The sequence below is a fragment of the Corythoichthys intestinalis genome, chromosome 21 (assembly GCF_030265065.1).
Source record: "Corythoichthys intestinalis isolate RoL2023-P3 chromosome 21, ASM3026506v1, whole genome shotgun sequence".
NCBI lineage: Eukaryota > Metazoa > Chordata > Actinopteri > Syngnathiformes > Syngnathidae > Corythoichthys > Corythoichthys intestinalis.
In genome coordinates, this window is record NC_080415.1 from 14556187 (window position 1) to 14574836 (window position 18650).

At 41.2% G+C, this 18650-nt stretch overlaps 3 protein-coding genes across 5 annotated transcripts in view; 1 reads left to right on the forward strand and 2 right to left on the reverse strand.

Moving 5' to 3' along the window:
* The first annotated feature begins 141 nt into the window (after nucleotides 1-141).
* The window catches only part of scn4aa (sodium channel, voltage-gated, type IV, alpha, a), an 84465-nt gene continuing 65956 nt past the window's right edge, over nucleotides 142-18650 (forward strand). The window contains exon 1 of the mRNA XM_057825782.1: nucleotides 142-232. The gene's annotated coding sequence lies outside the window, so the exon portion shown is untranslated. The remainder of the gene's footprint in view (nucleotides 233-18650) is intronic.
* On the reverse strand, nucleotides 3872-8009 carry LOC130909385 (peroxiredoxin-like 2A). The gene is made up of 5 exons (XM_057825778.1): nucleotides 7715-8009; nucleotides 4660-4751; nucleotides 4428-4568; nucleotides 4148-4312; nucleotides 3872-4082 (listed from the first exon to the last, which is right to left on the reverse strand). Exons 1-5 carry the CDS (start codon nucleotides 7857-7859, stop codon nucleotides 3963-3965), a joined length of 663 nt encoding a protein of 220 aa, XP_057681761.1. The 5' UTR covers nucleotides 7860-8009; the 3' UTR covers nucleotides 3872-3962.
* Nucleotides 10731-18398, reverse strand: LOC130909384 (microtubule-associated protein futsch-like). 3 transcript variants are annotated; one of them, XM_057825774.1, is made up of 7 exons: nucleotides 18342-18382; nucleotides 16900-16998; nucleotides 16429-16840; nucleotides 16243-16350; nucleotides 15972-16127; nucleotides 12788-15790; nucleotides 10732-11127 (listed from the first exon to the last, which is right to left on the reverse strand). In XM_057825774.1, the coding sequence occupies exons 3-7, from the start codon at nucleotides 16435-16437 to the stop codon at nucleotides 11104-11106; spliced, it is 3300 nt and encodes a 1099-aa protein (XP_057681757.1). In that variant the 5' UTR covers nucleotides 16438-16840; nucleotides 16900-16998; nucleotides 18342-18382; the 3' UTR covers nucleotides 10732-11103. The 3 variants fall into 3 exon arrangements, with proteins under 3 accessions (XP_057681760.1, XP_057681757.1, XP_057681758.1); XM_057825775.1 differs by having other exon boundaries at nucleotides 16429-16696; nucleotides 18342-18372; XM_057825777.1 differs by having other exon boundaries at nucleotides 10731-11127; nucleotides 12788-15787; nucleotides 16429-16998; nucleotides 18342-18398.

Consider the following 18650-nt stretch of genomic DNA (forward strand, 5'->3'; position numbering starts at 1 on the left):
TGGCTGGGCTGCTGGAGCAAGAGAGAATCTGATTGGACAGCAAAACACACACACAGACGCCAAAGGACAACTGCCAATCAAACCTAATTACAAGTGTTTTATGAAAAATCAGTTTTATTACTAGCATTTCTTCCTGGAACTCCCCGACATAAAGGTCGTCATGGAGCCGGAATTTAAGGTATTATTTTCCCCATCCGTCCTTGGAGGACAAACCCAGCAGCATGAAAATTGGGTGAGCATAATTAAAACTAAATTGTTCTTTGTATCTTGTTTTAATCCACAGAAATAATTTGAGCCGTGTATCATCTTGAGCCAAAAGGGTAGACTGCTTTTGGCAGTTATTCCTATAAAACACAACAGGTTTTACTCATGCATTAGGCTACTCCATACCAAGGCACACATTAGACTCTGATTTTCATTCAAAATTGTATTTTAACAGTGATGTGCAAAATAACAGTGAGCAAAACACCAAACAGTAACCCCAACCTCCATCTTGTAATTTAAAATTTCCCTTATTTCCTCACATCTAAATGCAAAACCTCAATTTTAATGACTTAAAAATATAGGATGTACAGTATATTAAAATTGAAGATAATGCATAAACTTCATAATAGTTTTGAAGTCTATGGTTTATATTATCCATAGACTTCAAAACCATTGACCTGACTGTATTGCAGAAAACCACACACACACGTCCTCATCATTCTCTGAAGTAAACTAAAAATAAATCCTGAACAGCCTCTTTGAATCTCTGATTGGATTCACAATATCATAGCGTCAACGGCTTTATTCCACGCACGCACAGATACCAATTCGAATTAGCTCTCTTTTTCAATCTAGACCAGGGGTCGGGAACCTATGGCTCGCGAGCCATATCTGGCTCTTTTGAGGAGAGCATCTGGCTCTCGGCCAACACATAATCTTAAATGTGGAACCGGCCGGGTCGCTTAACATAAACGAGCTGTGATGAGCTGATTGATTTTGGACATTTCAAACATATGTCGCAATAATATGCTTTAATTTGGTGCCCATTGGTGGTCCTCCCGTCGTGGATTGCACGGAGATGGGCATTACAGAGCTCGCCTCACGTGTTAAGTCGCCGCTCAGCCAGCAGCGTGGCTATAAAGTATAGTATAGGAGTATATAAAGATGTGTAGGTGAAAATTAAACCACGAAAGTGAACTGCGTCACACAGTCGAGCGATCGGTTTCACTTTCATTACTTTTTCGCCTATCAAATTGTCGCCACTTCTAGGAGAGTGAGACTCATGAAACGGCTGCCTTGACAGGATCCACCTGTCTCAGCCAGTGTGATGCACACGTCCACCTGGTTGTCTCTGGTTGTGGTTTCCACTTCCAGGAAATATACGCAACGCCAAGTTTCTATTTGATTTTTATTCACTGAACATCAGAACTCGGCGACTATGTAATATATGTACACAGAAACTGTAGACACAAACACTCTGTATGGCTCTTGTAGAATCACATTTTCAAATATGTTGGGCGTCTTGGCTCTCTCAGTCAAAAAAGGTTCCCGACCCCAGATCTAGACTGTTTTACATTCATATTTATAAAAAAAAAAAAATCTGGGATTTACACATTTATTCACAAGATTTTTCAACTTAAAAAGCTCTTTGTTTTCGTCCTGGTCGAGCTGGTGGACACGGGAGAGCTGGGCTGTCTTCAAGTGGCCATCTCTCCCCATGACCCACAGTGACATCGGAATTCAATAAATAATAAGTTGTGATTGTATATAGACCCTACTCACCAACGTCACAGAATGACGTGTCGCTGTATCCGGCCGCCATATTGTCAGTCTGTGTTTATCCGTATTCTCAGTGGTTTCAATTTGTCGTGCAATTCATGGAAGCCCCGGTGCTTTCAGACGCTGTAAACTCATTGGATGCGTTCGATAAAAGGCGTTATGTGGAAAACCTTCAGTCTATCCATTCGCCAGATCCATATTTGATGCCTAAATCGATATTTTTCAACCCGCTGTCTTCGCCCTCTCTGCCTGACATCTGCTACCCTGATATCTACAACTATCTTGTCCACACAAAATCAGCCCTATTCTCACGAAAGTTTGAAAAACTAAGAGCAGCACTCTAAGCAACATTACCCCGGGTGACCCTTTACTTCCAATTTTCTAAAATGGCGACAATCAATAAAAAAAAAGTTGACTGCGATGGCCGACGCTTCAAGGATAGGTGGATATTGGACTATTTCTTCAATAAATCACGCAACAACTGTGTCTGCCTCATTTGCAAAGAGAGAGTCGCTGTTTTCAAAGAGTTCGATGTGACGCGATAATGATATTACCGAACAAGACACGCTGACATGTACGACATTACAGGGAAGATAAGATAGAAGACAAGATAGAATTTCAAGTCTCTCCATCTATCTTCTCTGTTATTGCAACCAACCGCCACACACGCCTTCACCATTTTGATTATTAATGTTAACGAGCAAAAAACACGCCATAATAGGAGGAATTTACATAGCGGTAATGCTAAAATCCGACGAGTAGACGGACAACATGGCGCGGAGGCGTGGTTGTGACGTCATGTGAGTAGGGTCTATAGAATTTATAATTCATTTGAATATTGTTTATAGTTGATTCTGCATGCTTTCCTCAAGTAATATGTTTCTGATGTGAAAATTGAGTAATTTTATAATCTTTTGGAAACGTCAAATTTGCACTAAATAAAAAAATAATAAGTTGCTATTTTGGGCAAACATTCATGATATCTTAAATATTGCTACTGATCCTGAAAATATGTGATTATCTCTGCATTTGGTGATTTTTGTGCATCTAGTGTAAAATCTTACAATTTTATAGCCATTTTAAGTTTTATTAAAAAAAAAAAAAAAAATTGGGATTTTATAAGGGAACGACTTTGAATTTTTTTTAATGCCGCTGCTCAGAGAGACTCATATATGCCTCAGGTAGGTGCCTGTTTATGTTTTAGGTCAGTAGCAGCTTTGGTTTTGAAAATATTTGCATTTGGAAGTTTTTGAAAATAGGTCCCCTACGGATCGGCCACTGTGCCCAGTGTCATGTCAATATATTGTGAAGTTTATGTGTAAACTCCTTTTCCTTTTGGCTTTTCCCTTCATGGATCGCCACAGCAAATCAGTTGACTGCATGTAACCCTTTCCTCTGCTCTGACACAAACTACCTCCATGTGCTCTTTAACCACATCCATAAACCTCCTCTTTGGTAGTCTTCTAGACCTCCTGCTTGGCATATGGAAATTCAGCATCCTTTTGCCAATATACTAACCATCTCCTCTGGACATGCCAAAAATAAGCCTCAACTCTTTCCTTTCTCTTAAAGATCTGATCAATTTTCCATTGAATTGCCCTTTTTTTTTTAATCACATTAATTCAACAAGCTTGTTCTTTTGTGTCATCCCAGAAACCAGATCGAAACCTGTGCATTTGAACCAATCAGAGCTAACTATCCATGCTGATCACATCAATGTCAGCCAATTGAACGGACAACATGGAGGTTTAAAAGCTGCAGTCATTTTCTGGATCAAAGCACCGTTTCGCCCCCCAATTTTATACTTAAACGTCATTCGGGCCCACTTTCATCCATGTATAATGACCCTATTAGGAAACTGTGGCATACGGCAATGCATACATACCTAATGTGAATGTTTATGGAGGCAAACAATTCAGGGTGTGAATTTTAAGGTACTTGCTTATTAAGTAATCTTTCTTCTGCTCAGACATTGATTTATAATGATTTTTGGCGAGCGTACTAAGTCATCTAAAAATGCAGCAGAAAAAAAGCAGAGACAAAAAAAATAAATTCAAGTGCCAAAACATGTTTTATTGAGTAACAAAAGGAAGACCAGTCTTCGAAACATCAAGTCTGCTTGCTCCATAGAGTTTTAAAACAGACTGTCATAAACCGACTGGGAGGCTTTTACTACACAAGTCAACCATGTTTTCAGCTTACTCTGTAAGATTTTTCATGGGCTGAAGTTCCTGCCCTATTTTTCCAACAGCTTCAATCACATCTTCAGTGTTGACCTTATCTCCAAACTCAACCTCTCTGTGTTCCAGCAAAATTCCCTGAAAAACAAAACAAAACTGGTTGTACCCGGACTTTTATTCTGCAAGGTTTGTGTTATTTTTACCTGTTGGTCAGGTCCAACAACAAAGACGCCACCTAGCACGAAACCCTCTCCCAAGATGTTCCCCTTGAAGCCCTTTCCAAAGGCTCTCAGGCCATTCTTCCACACCCCCGTACGAAGAAATGCAAGAAGGCCCAAACGTCGCTCACGAGGCCCGAAAAATCGCCTCTGCGATTTAAAAAAAAAACAAAAAAAAACAGCTCTCAGTGTGACAAATCACTTTCCATCATGAGGCAACACAAGACAAAACCACAAACGGGCTCAATATTTTTGTCAAAGAGACCTTTTCATCCAAGAAGATCTCCCCGTCAAAGAATGGCTGGAAGTTTTGGACCTCATTTCCCACGTTCTCCTTAACCACAGCGTACAGCGGAACCCCGAGCTTGTCCAGCTGGGGCTTTAGAGAGGACAGCTCTGAAGCCTCCTGGATAACAGTGGTACATTATTTATTTACATCCCCCCTGACGGTATGTGCCCTCAAATAACTCCACTTGTTGATGATGTGAACTCATGACCTCTCTGCACAGAAATCATCCTGGCCTGCGCACCGCCATGATGACGGCGCCAGTCTCCTCCCACAGGGACTTGGCTTTAAATTTCTTCTTCTCTGAAACAGTAGGAGAAAGATAGATGATCAGGTCAATCAACTGTTTAGCTAACATAAATGGCAATTCAATGACAATCCATTTTGAGTGGGAGGGGAGGCAGTGAACCCTCCCCGTCAAAATGGACTAAACGTCAATTGCCGTTAATGGATATGTTTGTTATTAGACTGCACGTAGGGAGGTCTCAAGTTCTCGCTCACTTTGTCATCTTTTTGGTGTAGCAGCCTAAATAACATTTGGTTAATTATTCATGTAAGTTGTAAATCATTTATTTGGGTCTATAAGAAAGGCTTGGTATTTGTTTGATTTCGTGGAACTAGTTCGTGACGTCATGTTTGACGACGTACTATATAGACTGAAGCCACGGTGTGAGCCAGCAGTTGACGCTAAGGCAGGAAGGAGGAAGCATTGAGCAAGAATAGTTTTTTGTTGTCTCTCTTTTCCTATTTGGATTAACATGTTTCTATCTCGCTCTCAGTTGCTCGTTTAAGTTTTTGGATGACAAGCTGTGGATTACTTTTTGTTGGATTAAACGAATGAACTGAACGAGCAGGGTGAGACTTTTTCTTGTCCGCTGTCCAGCGGTAGGCGAGAGGGATGGAGTGAGGAGATCGTCGATCATGAGAGCTTTACCTTTTGGAACCTACAACACTAATTAAAATTGCTACTCCTCCATCATTCATGGAAGGATCAATAAAATTTGGTGTTGAAAATCAAGGGATGTCTATACATCGATACTCAGAGCCAGCACCATTGATGATAATACATATCCATATGACTTTTTTCATCCTTCTGCTGGGAATCCAAGTTAGTTTGTCATTGACCTAAGAGGGCTGACAGCAAATGAACAAATTTTCATCCCTCCCAGTTCAAATTGATCGGACGTCTATTGCCATCAGTGGTGGTTAATGAGTGAATTGAATTAAAATTGTTACTCCTTTGTTATTCGTGGAGAAATCACAATAACATTTTGTGGTATATTCTAGGAATGCATTGTATGCGTGTCAATCCTCACAGCCTGATTTAGTTTTTTTTTTTTCCTCCGAGCAGATTAATTACGTTAATTCATCACGGCTTTATTGTTGCCTGTCGGTTCCAAGTTAGCCAGTAGAGGGCGTGCGAGCTCTTCCATTAAGCTGTTAATTAAGCTAATGTTTGATCTTGCCACAGATGCTTGGAAGCCAAGCTTCAAAGCGTTGCATGCGTCAATCATAGTTTACCTTGTTAAACTTTTGCTGTGGCAACTCATTGTAAGTGAGCAGCTTGAGCAGATTTGAGTGGACTCACTCAATGAAGCATTTAATAAAGTATTTTTCTACTTTATTTTTCTTCAAAAATAATTCAGTGGGACAGTGACATATTTAAAACTTCTATTAAATTTGAAGCGTTAAAAACTATTTATGAAACTATATCGATATACTTAACCAGATAGACAGACATTGAATAAACGTTGGTTTTCCATCAAAATCATCAGTGTGGTTGACATAGAAATTTTCGACGTCAAGTGACGTTGAAACAACATCGTTTTATGGTATGTCAGGCGATGGTTGGGTTAACATTGTTTTATAGTTGATGAACTAAGGTTGGCAAATAGTTGATTTATGACTGACCGAGAAATATGGATGAGCGGGCATTTTGGTTGAAAACATAACATTGATTCAGCATTGTTCCAATATTATCAATAATTGAAATGACGTTTAGGTTTTGTAAGGATTTCAACGGTGAAACAAGATTGAGGGTGCAAAAGTGACGTTGATTCAACGAGATAAGATCGACAGCGGAATTTTGATCCAGCATCTTTTCAAGGTCGTTTTTTTTTTTAATTATACTTTGGGGGAACAAAGTAAAAAAAACATGTATATGTATCTCTTTCCAATTTTACTTTGTGATTTTTCACTTAATGCGGCGGGTTCTGGTCCCCATTAACCGCGAAAAATGAGGGATCACTGTATTGCATTTGCAGAAAATGCTTACTTTTTTACTTGTAAATTTCATAGCAAGTACTTTTGTATTTTTACTTGAGTATTTTTTCTTATACTTGCTCTTTTATGAGTTTTTTTTTGCACTTGTATCTACTTTTACTTAAAAAAAAAAAAAAGTGTACTTCATCCACCACTGCAAATGCAAAAACATTGATTCAGCGTTGTTCCAATATTATTAATAATCTAAATAACGTTCAGGTTTTGTAAGGATTTCAACGTTGAAACAACATTAATTGAGGGTGCAAAAGTGATGTTGAGTCAACTATATAAGGTCGACAGCGGAATTTTGATCCAATGTATTTTCATGGTCTATCTGGGTAAAAGTTTTTTTTTTATTATTATACTTTGGGAACAAAGTGAAAAAACATGTTTTGTATGTATCTCTTTCCAATTCTAAATCTGAAAAATACATTGAACACAAAAAAAGAATGTGGTGGGGGCGGGGCGCTACATTTTTCACTTATTGCCGCGGGTTCTGGTCCCCAATTAACCGCGAAAAATGAGGGATGAGGGAGAAAATTTATTTACTTGTAAATTTTATTGCAACTACTTTTGTACTTTTACTTGAGCATTTTTTCTTAGATACTCTCACGTGTTTTTTGCACTTGTATCTACTTTTACTTTAGTTAAAAAAAAAAAAAATTTAAAAAAAAAAATTAGTACTTCATCCATTGCGAATGAGTTAATTGTGGCAAGGGGTGAAAAACTGGTGCAAGACATTATAGCAGCTATGAAGAATGGAGTGGAAAAATAAGGTGGAAACAGCAGTTGATTTAAGAGGGCTGAAAGATTTATAAGTTGATATGAGGCAAAACTGGAAGAAAGTATGAACCTAGTATAACTAGGTGAAAGTATGACATGAAGAATAGAAGGGTGAGGTGGCGCAAGTAAAGAAGGTGAGGGGTTAAAAGATATCCTGCAAATTACAAACTCACTAATAATCTTTAAAAACATTTTTTATGTGTGTGTCCATGAAAACTCACCAGCAGTCAAAGTCGTAAGCTGGGCTTCTTCTAGATGTTCGAGGGTGGCTTTCAGCGGCGTCGTGAGGAATATGTCTGTCAACATGTTGAGGAAACGGCCCACTAGGCCGCCCGCGGCTGCTGCGGCTTGGAGCACCACAGCCATTGGAAGTCAGCTTGTTTAGCCCGTATGGCGGTCACCTCGCCGTCTGCTGTTAATACATCTTTCTGAAGCTTTGTACGAGCAACCTCGTGATCTCACCAATTACAGCTTTTGCCTTGATCGAGCTCAGCCGCGACTGGACGGTGACGTCATAAAACGGTCATTGTGCGCCGCGCCCCCTCCACATGACAAACATTTAGTTTCACAGCACCAGTCAATTTTTCGACTCATTTCTTGCGCGTTGTTTGTGTATCAATTTGTTAAAATAATTTTGCAAAGCATAGTACCCCCCCCCCCCCCCATTGCAGACCGATTTATAGCCAATGCTTAGTAGCTTGAAAAAAAAAAAAAAAAGACAACAATAATAAAACTTTTGCATGATGTCGAAAGCGACTTGACTCAGGGGCGTCACTAGGTTTTAAGACTAAAGGGCTCAGCCCCCAGGTGATGACCAGGATATAAGTGAACGCAGCGTACAAGCACAAAACTTCCCAAACAGCTAACAAAGGCTGATAATTTATTCATTACTATTGTTGTTGTTGTTATCTCCGTCAAAGCTGACCGAGTGGAAACACAGTTTTTTCTGTTGAAAATTCTTGTGAATAAATGCTTAAATCCCTGAATTCTTTATAGATATGGACGTAAAATAGTCTTGATTCCGGGTTAAATGCTAACTGCACGTTTTTTTTTTTTTTTTGCTTTTATTTTACATAAATATGTCGAAGTACGATGCTAGTCTGTCAGTCAATGTGGCGGCTTTCATTTGTAAACAGAGCTTTTCCGGTGAAAATTGTTGTGAATAAATGCTTAAATCCCTGAATTCTTTATCGATATGGATGTAAAACAGTCTCGATTCTGGGTTAAATGCTAACTGCACGTTTTTTTTGCTTTTATTTTATATAAATATGTTGAAGTACGATGCTAGTCTGTCAGTCAATGTGGCGGCCGCCATATGTAAACAGAGCTTTTCCGGTGAAAATTCTTGTGAATAAATGCTTAAATCCCTCAATTCTTTATCGATATGGACATAAAACAGTCTCGATTCTTGGTTATGAGCACAAAAAAAAAAAAAAAAAGTGCAGGTAGCATTTATTTTATGTAAATATTGCGAACTATGAGGCTAGTCAGTAAGGAAATTAGCGGCCGCCATATGTAAACAAAGCTTTTTCCGTTGAAAATTCTCGTGAATAAATGCTTAAATCCCTGAAGTCTTTATAGATATGAAAGTAAAAGTCTCGATTCTTTGTTAAAAGAGCAAAAAAATGGGCAGTTAGCATTTATTTTACGTAAATATTGCAAAGTATAATGCCAGTGCCGTAGCGGCTAATTTCTTCCATTGATTTTTTTCACAACGTTTCAAAATATATGCATGGTACGAAAAGTATAATAATTACCTTGAATCCTTGAACAAATCACTCCTGAGACAATCCTTCCTGTTTGCATGCATTGGATCCCTGCATGTGCTGACTAACTCCGACCAATTAACATTAACAGTATAAAACACATACAGGAGGACACGTCTCTCTGAGCAGCTTCCTACTCGAATTTTGCAGATTAGCAAATTCACACAGTTTAATGTTATGCTAACTCTGATGCAGGTCCCATTTCAGTACCAAAATTAGTGGCGTGTTCCCTACCTCCACAACATTGACGGTTTTTTACGTTACATACAAAACAAAACTTCTAACAACCCTCCTCTGCGGCATAATTCTGTTGGGGCTGTGTGAGTGTGCGTGTCTGGGTGCGTAAGCGTGTGTGTGTGTGTGTGTGTGTGTGAGGGGGGGGGGGGGGGTCAAGTCATGAGCCAATCAAACATGCGTTTGAGGGGGGGGGAATGGACCGGCACATTCAGCAAGTGAAAAGGGGTAAATGTAAGTCTGAAAATAATGAAAATTACTAATTGAACTCATTATTTAATGCAAATAAGTTGGTGGGGACAATTAAAGCATCCTGAAAAGTTGGTAGTGTTATGTCCCTACCGTCCCTGTGCAAACCTACACCCTTGGATACAGTTGATACTCCAGACGGAAGTCACCCCAAAGACAGTGGTAAAAAGAGTGCACACTTAACTCTATAAACAACCAGGACCTTCACAATGCATTTCAGACTAACTAGCTAGCAGCAGCTAAATAGCAGCGTTATTTTAGAGCTTAGATGTAACTTTTGACCGCAAAACAACAAAGGCAAGATGTGCGCAGATTGTCTGTAGTGTGCAAGCCAGGTTTTTATTTGTCAAACACGGAGCAATTGGTTTATTAATTACATGGTACTTTCTGCTGTTAGTCGGGGACTGTAGCTAACTGTTACTACCAGCAGTGATAAATACTCACTTTCTTGGGAAACCTTCTTATGTCCATTTATTATCCATCTATTCAGGCTCTGCTCTATCCAGACAGCTGTCAAAATTAGACAACTCCGGTTTCATTCAACCAAATTGTAGAAATGTGCCCCTTTACATCCTCAGTAACGGTAACGGCGTTGCAAAGATGGGAAAAGTACTTAGATTACTCACTACTGGGAAAAAAAAAAAAAAACCGCTGCTATACTCTAACGCCGGCCGGTGCTGAGTTCAAGCAAGATCACAGGGAAAACGCGGAGTGGATTTTCAGGAATGTGGGTGTTCTCTGTATGAACAAGTGGAATGGATTAGATAATTATGCACTGAAGTGACTCTCTACCTACCTTACTCTATAAAATGATGGGAAACTGATTTATGGTCATAACTAATTTAATAATGATAGTTTATATGATTATTGATTTAAACTAATATTATGGAAACTTCATAGTGAATATGTCGGCATTGTGTGGGCTTTTTTTTTTTTTTTTAATAAAAAAAAATTATTTAGGGGGGCTTGAGAATAGATGCCACTGACTTGACTATAAAAGATGTAAGAGTAAAAGAAACTGTATTAAACATGTAGCATATATTAAAATATTTACAATGTTAATATTTTGTAAAAACAAATATACAATAATAATAATAATCTTTAAAATATTACCTGCAAAATGTCACATAATATCCCTTAACACAGCCACATGATCACAAAATCATGAAAAAGGGTTAAACACGTGTAGTAATTTGCCACAAACACATACTGTACATTAAATTGGCCCAGTGTGTTCTTACAAGCACACAGTGTTTATTTAGGTCTATTGAGGATATCTTTGATTCAGGCAAACATGCAGGGATGAGTTTCACATAGTCAAACACGCACATTCATCTATGGACCATAAAGTAGTGATTTGGTTATTCGTCAGCTTGCTCTTCTGCCTGTAAAGCCACACAAATGTTAGTATTCATTTCTGTGATCAATGTCACAAATGCAAATAAATATACAATGAATATATTAACTTAAAACAAATATATACAGTTGTGGTCAAAAGTTTACATACACTTGTGAAGAACATAATGTCATGGCTCTCTTGAGTTTCCAGTTATTTCTCCAACTCTGATTTTTCTCCGATAGAGCGATTGGAACAGATACTTCTTTGTCACAAAAAACATTCATGAAGTTTGGTTCTTTTATGACTTTATTATGGGTTAACAGAAAAAGTGATCAAATCTGCTGGGTCAAAAATATACATACAGCAACACGAATTAGCAATTTCTTGTGAGTGATTATTAACTTGAACAATCATTGACTTGAACAAGTCAGGAAAGTCACTTGGAGCCATTTCAAAGCAGCTGCAGGTCCCAAGAGCAACAGTGCAAACAATTGTTTGTAAGTATGAAGTGCATTGCACTGTTTTGTCACTGCCACGATCAGGAAGAAAACGCAAGCTATCACCTGCTGCTGAGAGAAAATTGGTCAGGAGAGTGAAGATTCAACCGAGAATCACCAAAAAGCAGATCTGTCAAGAATTAGAAGCTGCTGGAACACAGGTGTCAGTGTCCACAGTCAAGCGTGTTTTGCATCTCCATGGACTGAGAGGCTGCCGTGCAAGAAGGAAGCCCTTGCTCCAAAAGCAGCACCTTAAGGCTCGACTGAAGTTTGCTGCTGATCACATGGACAAAGATAAGACCTTCTGGAGGAAAGTTCTGTGGTCAGACGAAACAAAAATCGAGCTGTTTGGCCACAATGCCCAGCAATATGTTTGGAGGAGAAAAGGTGAGGCCTTTAACCCCAAGTAAACCATGCCTACCTTCAAGCACGGTGGTGGTAGTATTATGCTGTGGGGCTGTTTTGCTGCCAATGGAACTGGTGCTTTACAGAGAGTAAATGAGATAATGAAGAAGGAGGATTACCGTCAAATTCTTCAAGATAACCTAACGTCATTAGCCCGAAGATTGGGTCTTGTGCGCAGTTGGGTGTTCCAACAGGACAATGACCACAAACACACTTCAAAAGTGGTAATGGAATGGCTAAATCAGGCGAGAATTAAGGTTTTCGAATGGCCTTCCCAAAGTCCTGACTTGGACTTGCGGACAATGCTGAAGAAACAAGTCCATGTCAGAAAGCCATCAAATTTAACTGAACTGTACCAATTCTGTCAAGAGGAGTGGTCAAAGTTTCAACCAGAAGCTTGCCAGAAGCTTGTGGATGGCTACCAAAAGTGCCTAATTGAAGTGAAAATGGCCAAGGGACATGTTACCAAATATCAGCGCTGCTGTATGTATATTTTTGACCCAGCAGATTTGATCACTTTTTTCTGTTCACCCATAATAAAGTCATAAAAGAACCAAACTTCATGAATGTTTTTTGTGACAAAGAAGTATCTGTTCCAATCACTCTAATAGAGAAAAATCTGAGTTGTAGAAATAACTGGAAACTCAAGAGAGCCATAACATTATGTTCTTCACAAGTGTATGTAAACTTTTGACCACAACTGTAAATAACATGCACTAAGAATATACAAATACTTTACTTTGAGCTTTGGTGTCAGCAGACAGTGTTTGCAAAAAAGATGGCTAACTGGTCGAGTTCACAAACCTCTTCCTGGTCTTGAACAGCAGGAGATGAACTTTGATTAGGCGTCTCGGATTCATTATTTTCCAACTGGTTGTCACTCGGCAATGCTTGGTCGGACTCAGCAGAAGCGTTCTCAATTGGCGTAGTTTCGAACTGGGGGACCTCACCCTCTGTGGATTCCAACTGTGCAGACTCCTCAGGCTTGGACTCCACCTGTGCAGACACAGGCTGGGAGGTTTCGTCCTGTGCAGATTCAATGTGGGAGGACTCAGCCTGTGTCGACTCCAGCAGTGCATCCTCGATCTGTGTAGGCCCCGTCATTGAGGAATCCACCTGTGGAGACTCAGTTGGTAAGGTCTCATCTTGTTTAGATTCAGCGTGGGAGATGTCAGCTTGGGAGCTTTTGACCTGTGCAGACAGTTCTAACGTGGACACAGAATGCATAGACTCGGCCAAAGAGCAGTCAACATGTTTAAAATTGATAAGGGAGACCTCATCTTGAGAAGATTCTGTCCTGGGGAGTTTGGCTTGTGCAGACAAGTCAGGTGTGGATAATGAACCCATAGATTCCACATGTTTGGATTTGACGTGGGAGACCTCAGCTCGAGAAGACTCTGGTTCAGTGGACTCCTCTTGTACAGACTCGGATGTAGCGGTAGTGGTCTTGGGCTGAGTAAGGTCCGCTGGTGCAGATTTCACCGGAGCAGACTCAGGATTAGAGGTAGAGGTCTCAACTTGTATTGATTCAATGTGGAAGGCTTTGGACTGAGAATGAACGGACTGTGAGGTCTCATCCTGCCCAGAATCTGCAAGTCTGGACTCCAACAGTGCAGATGAAGCTTGTGAGGTCTCAACTTGTACAGATTCAGTTTGGGAGGTTTCAGTCTGGGATGTATCGGACTGCGTGAACTCCACAAGCGTGGAGTCGTGTTGTAGAGGCTGTGTTAGGATGATGTCAACTACTGAAGACTCCACCTGCACAGACTCAACCTGGGAAGATGCCCCTTGCGCATACTCATATGTGGCAGTCTCAGACTCAGTCAAGCCTGCCGGTGTAGGATCCATCAATGCAGACATGGGCTGATTGGTCTCTATTTGTGCAGGTTCAAGATGGAAGGCTTTGACCTCAGAGGTCTCGGACTCCATGGACTCCATCTGCACAGACTGAGGCTGGGAGGATGCCCCTTGCGCATATTCATATGTGGCAGTCTCAGACTCAGTCAAGTCTGCTGGTGTAGATTCCATCAATGCAGACATGGGCTGATTGGTCTCTATTTGTGCAGGTTCAAGATGGAAGGCTTTGACCTCAGAGGTCCCGGACTCCATGGAGTCCACCTGCACAGACTCAGCCTGGGAAGATGCCCCTTGCGCATAATCATATGTGGCAGTCTCAGACTCGGTCAAGTCTGCTGGTGTAGATTCCATCAATGCAGACACTGACTGAGTAGTCTCAATTTGTGCACGGTCAAGATGGATGGCCTTAACCTGGGAGGTCTCGGACTCTATGGACTCCATCTGGACAGACTCAGCCTGAGCAGAATCTACCAGTGTGGACTCAATTTGCACGGACAAAACCTGGGAGGTCTCACTTTGTTCAGATTGAATATGGGAGGCCTGAAATGTCTCAGATTGTGCAAAATCCACCTGTGTGGCCTCCACCTGCCCAGACTCCGCCTGCACAGAAACTGACAGTGTGGATTCCATTGGGGAGGCCTCAACTTTTGTGGACTCCACATGCAAAGACTCAGACTGAGGGGACTCATTTTGCACGGACTCAGACAAAGGAGTCTTGATCTGAGCAGAGTCTGCTGTTGTAGAGTCCATCTCCAAAGATGTGGATTGAACTGTCTTAACCTGGGAGAGCTTGGCCTGCACAGAATTCATCAATGTGGACCTCATCTGCGGAGACTCTGTCTGGAGTGTCTCAACTTGCGTGCATTCAACCTGGGCGTGCTCAGCATAGGAGGACTTGGTCTGTGTGGACTCGACTTGCACAGACTCAGCCTGAGTAGGCTCAACTTGTGCTGATTCTCCTTGGTAAGCCTCAGCTTGTGAAGATTCTTCCTGAACGGATTCAGATTGCGCTAACTTGTCTAGCGTAGAGCCCAACTGCGTATAATGTTCTTGGGACCTCTCAATTTCTGTGGATTCCACCTCAATTGCTTTAGCCTGAGAGGATTCAATCAGCATAGATGCCTCAGATTTAGAGGACTCAGTTATGTAAGTCTCAGCCTGTGTGGAGTCAACCTGCACGACCTCTTCCTCTGCAGACCCGGCATGGGGGGACTCATATTGCACAGACTCAGACAAAGGAGTCTTGATCTGAGCAGAGTCTGCTGGTGTAGAGTCAATCTCCAAAGATGTGGATTGAACTGTCTTAACCTGGGAGGTCTTGGCCTGCACAGAATTCATCAATGTGGACCTCATCTGCGGAGACTCTGTCTGGGGTTTCTCAACCTGCGTGCATTCAACCTGGGCTTGCTCAGCATCGGAGGACTTGGCCTGTGTGGACTTGACTTGCACAGACTCAGCCTCAGTAGGCTCAACTTGTGCTGATTCTCCTTGGTAAGCCTCAGCTTGTGAAGATTCTTCCTGCATGGATTCAGATTGCGCTAACTTGTCTAGCGCAGAGCCCAACTGCGTATGTTCTCGGAAACTCTCAATTTCTGTGGATTCCACCTCAAATGCTTTAGCCTGAGAGGATTCAATCAGCATAGATGCCTCAGATTTAGAGGAATCAGTTGTGTAAGTCTCAGCCTGTGTGGAGTGAACCTGCATGACCTCTTCCTCTGCAGAATCTGCATGGAACGTATCGTGCTGCGAGAGCTTCGCCTGCTCAGCTCCTTCTTGTAAAAATGTATCTTGGGAAGATTTCACTCGTTCAGACTCCTCTTTTGTGGACTCCATCTGTAAATACCCTGCCCGGGAGATCCCAGCCAGAGTGCTTTCATCCTGGGAGACCTCAGCTTGAGTGGACTCCACTTTTGCAGATTCAGCTGAGGAGGACTCGGCATGTGCATCCTTCTGGTGAAAAGGGTATTAGGAGAAGTCTGTGAGTTATACATTAGCCAAACCATCATTCGATCTAACTCCTCTCAGCTGACTTTGCATCCTCTCTCGATATATGCATTATGATTCTGGCTTGAGCTGTGCCCTCCACTCAACTGATTTAAAATTAATTTTATAACAATAGCAATTCCGTCACCTTCTCTTGGTTTGGACTTTCATGTGGCAGAGGGCTCCTTTGCCTTTGTAACTCCAGAGGACTCCTTTGCCTTTGTAACTCCAGGTGTTGGTCCACCTGGCTTGAAGCAGGCCCTGCGGCCTGGGCCGGTTCCATGATTGCTTCCGAGATGAGTTCCTGTTGTTCATTCAAGGGAGAGAACATGATGACGTGATCATGATAGCAACATGGACAAACGATGCCCTGTTTTTCTGCTCTCCTTTTCCGTAAATGTCATAAACAGTCCCATCACCTTCTCCTTCTGCGTTTTTTCCATTTTTGACTGGTCTTTCGGGATGTCGTCAGACCCTGGAGATAACACTGAGGCTTCTGGAGTGGTTACGTTATCAGTTGTTTTCACCTGGTGGACACATGAACACGTGTCTCTGCTAGATGGATCCCCAAACGTAAACCAACTATAAAGCTAAAGCTTTCTTACCCCATGCATTTAGCTAACTCTATGTCAGCAGACTTTGCATGCACATGCAGAAGCACCACCACCACACACAGCAAGCCATCATGGAGACACCACCACCCGACAGGTTTTGATTTTTTTTCACCTGCTGATCATTCGCCAACGGTCCACTTTTGTGCTTGTCCGGAACCTGTTGGGTTTGTGGCTCAGAGGGATCTCTCTCAAGCACCTCAGCAGAACCCGGCGTGGCTCCCACAAAATCGTCAGGTCCTGCAGACTCCGTTTCAGTGAGCTGTTAAGGTGCTGAGTGTCAAGTACCCTTCAGACCCAAAACAACCTCACTATCTGATTCTTTGCCTCAGTGTTGCCTGCTCTTCACTTTATCCTCCTTCCAACTGTTGGTTGAACTTGTTGCCTTCTAATTGCTGACTGACCTCTGGAATACGACTACATGAGACGGCAAAGTAAGAATCAAAGCAGAAAATAGTGAAGTACTTTTTCCAGGGGATCCTTCCCGATAGGGTCGTTCTCAACGGGGTCCGGATTGTCTCTGGCATTTCGTTCCTTTTCGACAAGTGCCAACCGTGCCTGTTTCTGTAAGAATCAGGATTTCACACATTAGAATAACAGGGATTACAGAAATGGTCCTGAAAATATTCAATGCTAAACCAACAAAACATTAGTTTCAAGTAGAATTTCAGGATGACATGAAAACACGATTGCTCTAATTTTTGGACGATAAGGCGCACCTGACTCTAAGCCGCCACCCGTTAAATTTGATACGAAAACGACATGTGTTCATAGATAAACCGCACTGGACTATAAGCTGCAGCTGTCCTCATTGTATTATGGGATATTTACACTAAAAGATATTTAGTGGTAACACTTTATTTGATGGCGGCATCAAAAGACCAAATGAACCACCATGAAACTTTGAACCAATTGGCTGCAAAGCTTTATTGCTTCAATAAGCTTCAGTTGACCCTCACTGCTTCCTTGGGGAAGACAGTCAACCTCTGCTGTCTACACTGTTGTCGTCCAAATGCCTCCTAGCATGCATTGCAGCGCTACAGATGTAAATAATCAGAATTATTAATGTTCTGTGCTAATTATTACTTCAGTTACTGTTCCAGTTGTTTCATTAATTGCTAGTTCTGGTATTTTAGTAACACATTTGACAGTGGTGCCGTAAGACTGTCATAAAATCATAATTATGACATGACACTGCCATGAGCTTTAATGAATACTTATGGCAGATGTCATTTTGTGTCATCTGGCCAATTATCTCACTTTTGAATGGGTGTAAAAGAATTGTGCTGGACATAAATGGAGTAAGTGACATAATTTGCGATCATAAGCATTCTTTAATGCCCATGATAGTAAATAAAGTGTTACCTATTAACCCAAATAAATCAACAAATAAGCAGCACTGGACTGTAAGCCACATGATTCAAAATGAGGGAGAAATGTAGCGGTTTATCGTCCGAAATTTACGGTAATTCTTGCTGTAATTTATTCTGTAGTCTCAACATTTCAATTCACATATCAAAGTGTTCAATGTTACAGTACTAATTTGATTTTGTCTGAAGAAAAGAATGCCAACTGAGTTAAGTGGCAACTTATGTTAGACTTAGATTGTCACAAAGTTTCATCAGCATGTTGTTAACCAATACAGAAACACTAGAAAAGAGTCCCAGAAAGGCAGAGGCTTGGACATCAAATTTGAAGTTCTGGCCCTTGTTAGACATCTGAATGTTGAAGGACATTGAACAGTTGGACAAGTGCACTCAGATGTTTAGACAAATTGAAATGCTGACTGTCACTTTTTGTGAGTCGTGTCAATGAAAACACAACCCACTCTCCTCATTTCAAGGTATGTTAGGCAATAGCGCTATCTACTGGCTTAAAAAGAAACACATTTTTTAATAAAAATTTACCCTTGCTTCATATTCCACGTTCGCGTTGTATTTGAACAGCCAATGGGCCAAAAATTGGATGGGGTCCATCGGACGCTGCTCGACCACCTCAGCGAGGCCCTCTGCCAGACATGAACCCAGATGTGTCTTGACGTACTCGGAGTCCATGTTTTGAACCTGATAGGGATATTTAAATGCATTTAAAATTCCTATATGACACTAACACAAAATATGCGCTGGGAGTGGGTGTTCCCAGTCTATTTAATGGGACGTCATCACTTACAAAACAACGTTTATTTGCACCCGGAACCTAAAAATGGATCGGGCGTC

Excerpts from the sequence above, each read along its gene's own strand:
- LOC130909384 (XM_057825774.1), bottom strand. Across the intron at positions 15,791-15,971 it reads AAAGTCCAAACCAAGAGAAG|AAGGATGCACATGCCGAGTC; the intron begins GTGACGGAATTG and ends CCTTTTCACCAG. Across the intron at positions 11,128-12,787 it reads CTGTTCAAGACCAGGAAGAG|GCAGAAGAGCAAGCTGACGA; the intron begins GTTTGTGAACTC and ends GTGGCTTTACAG.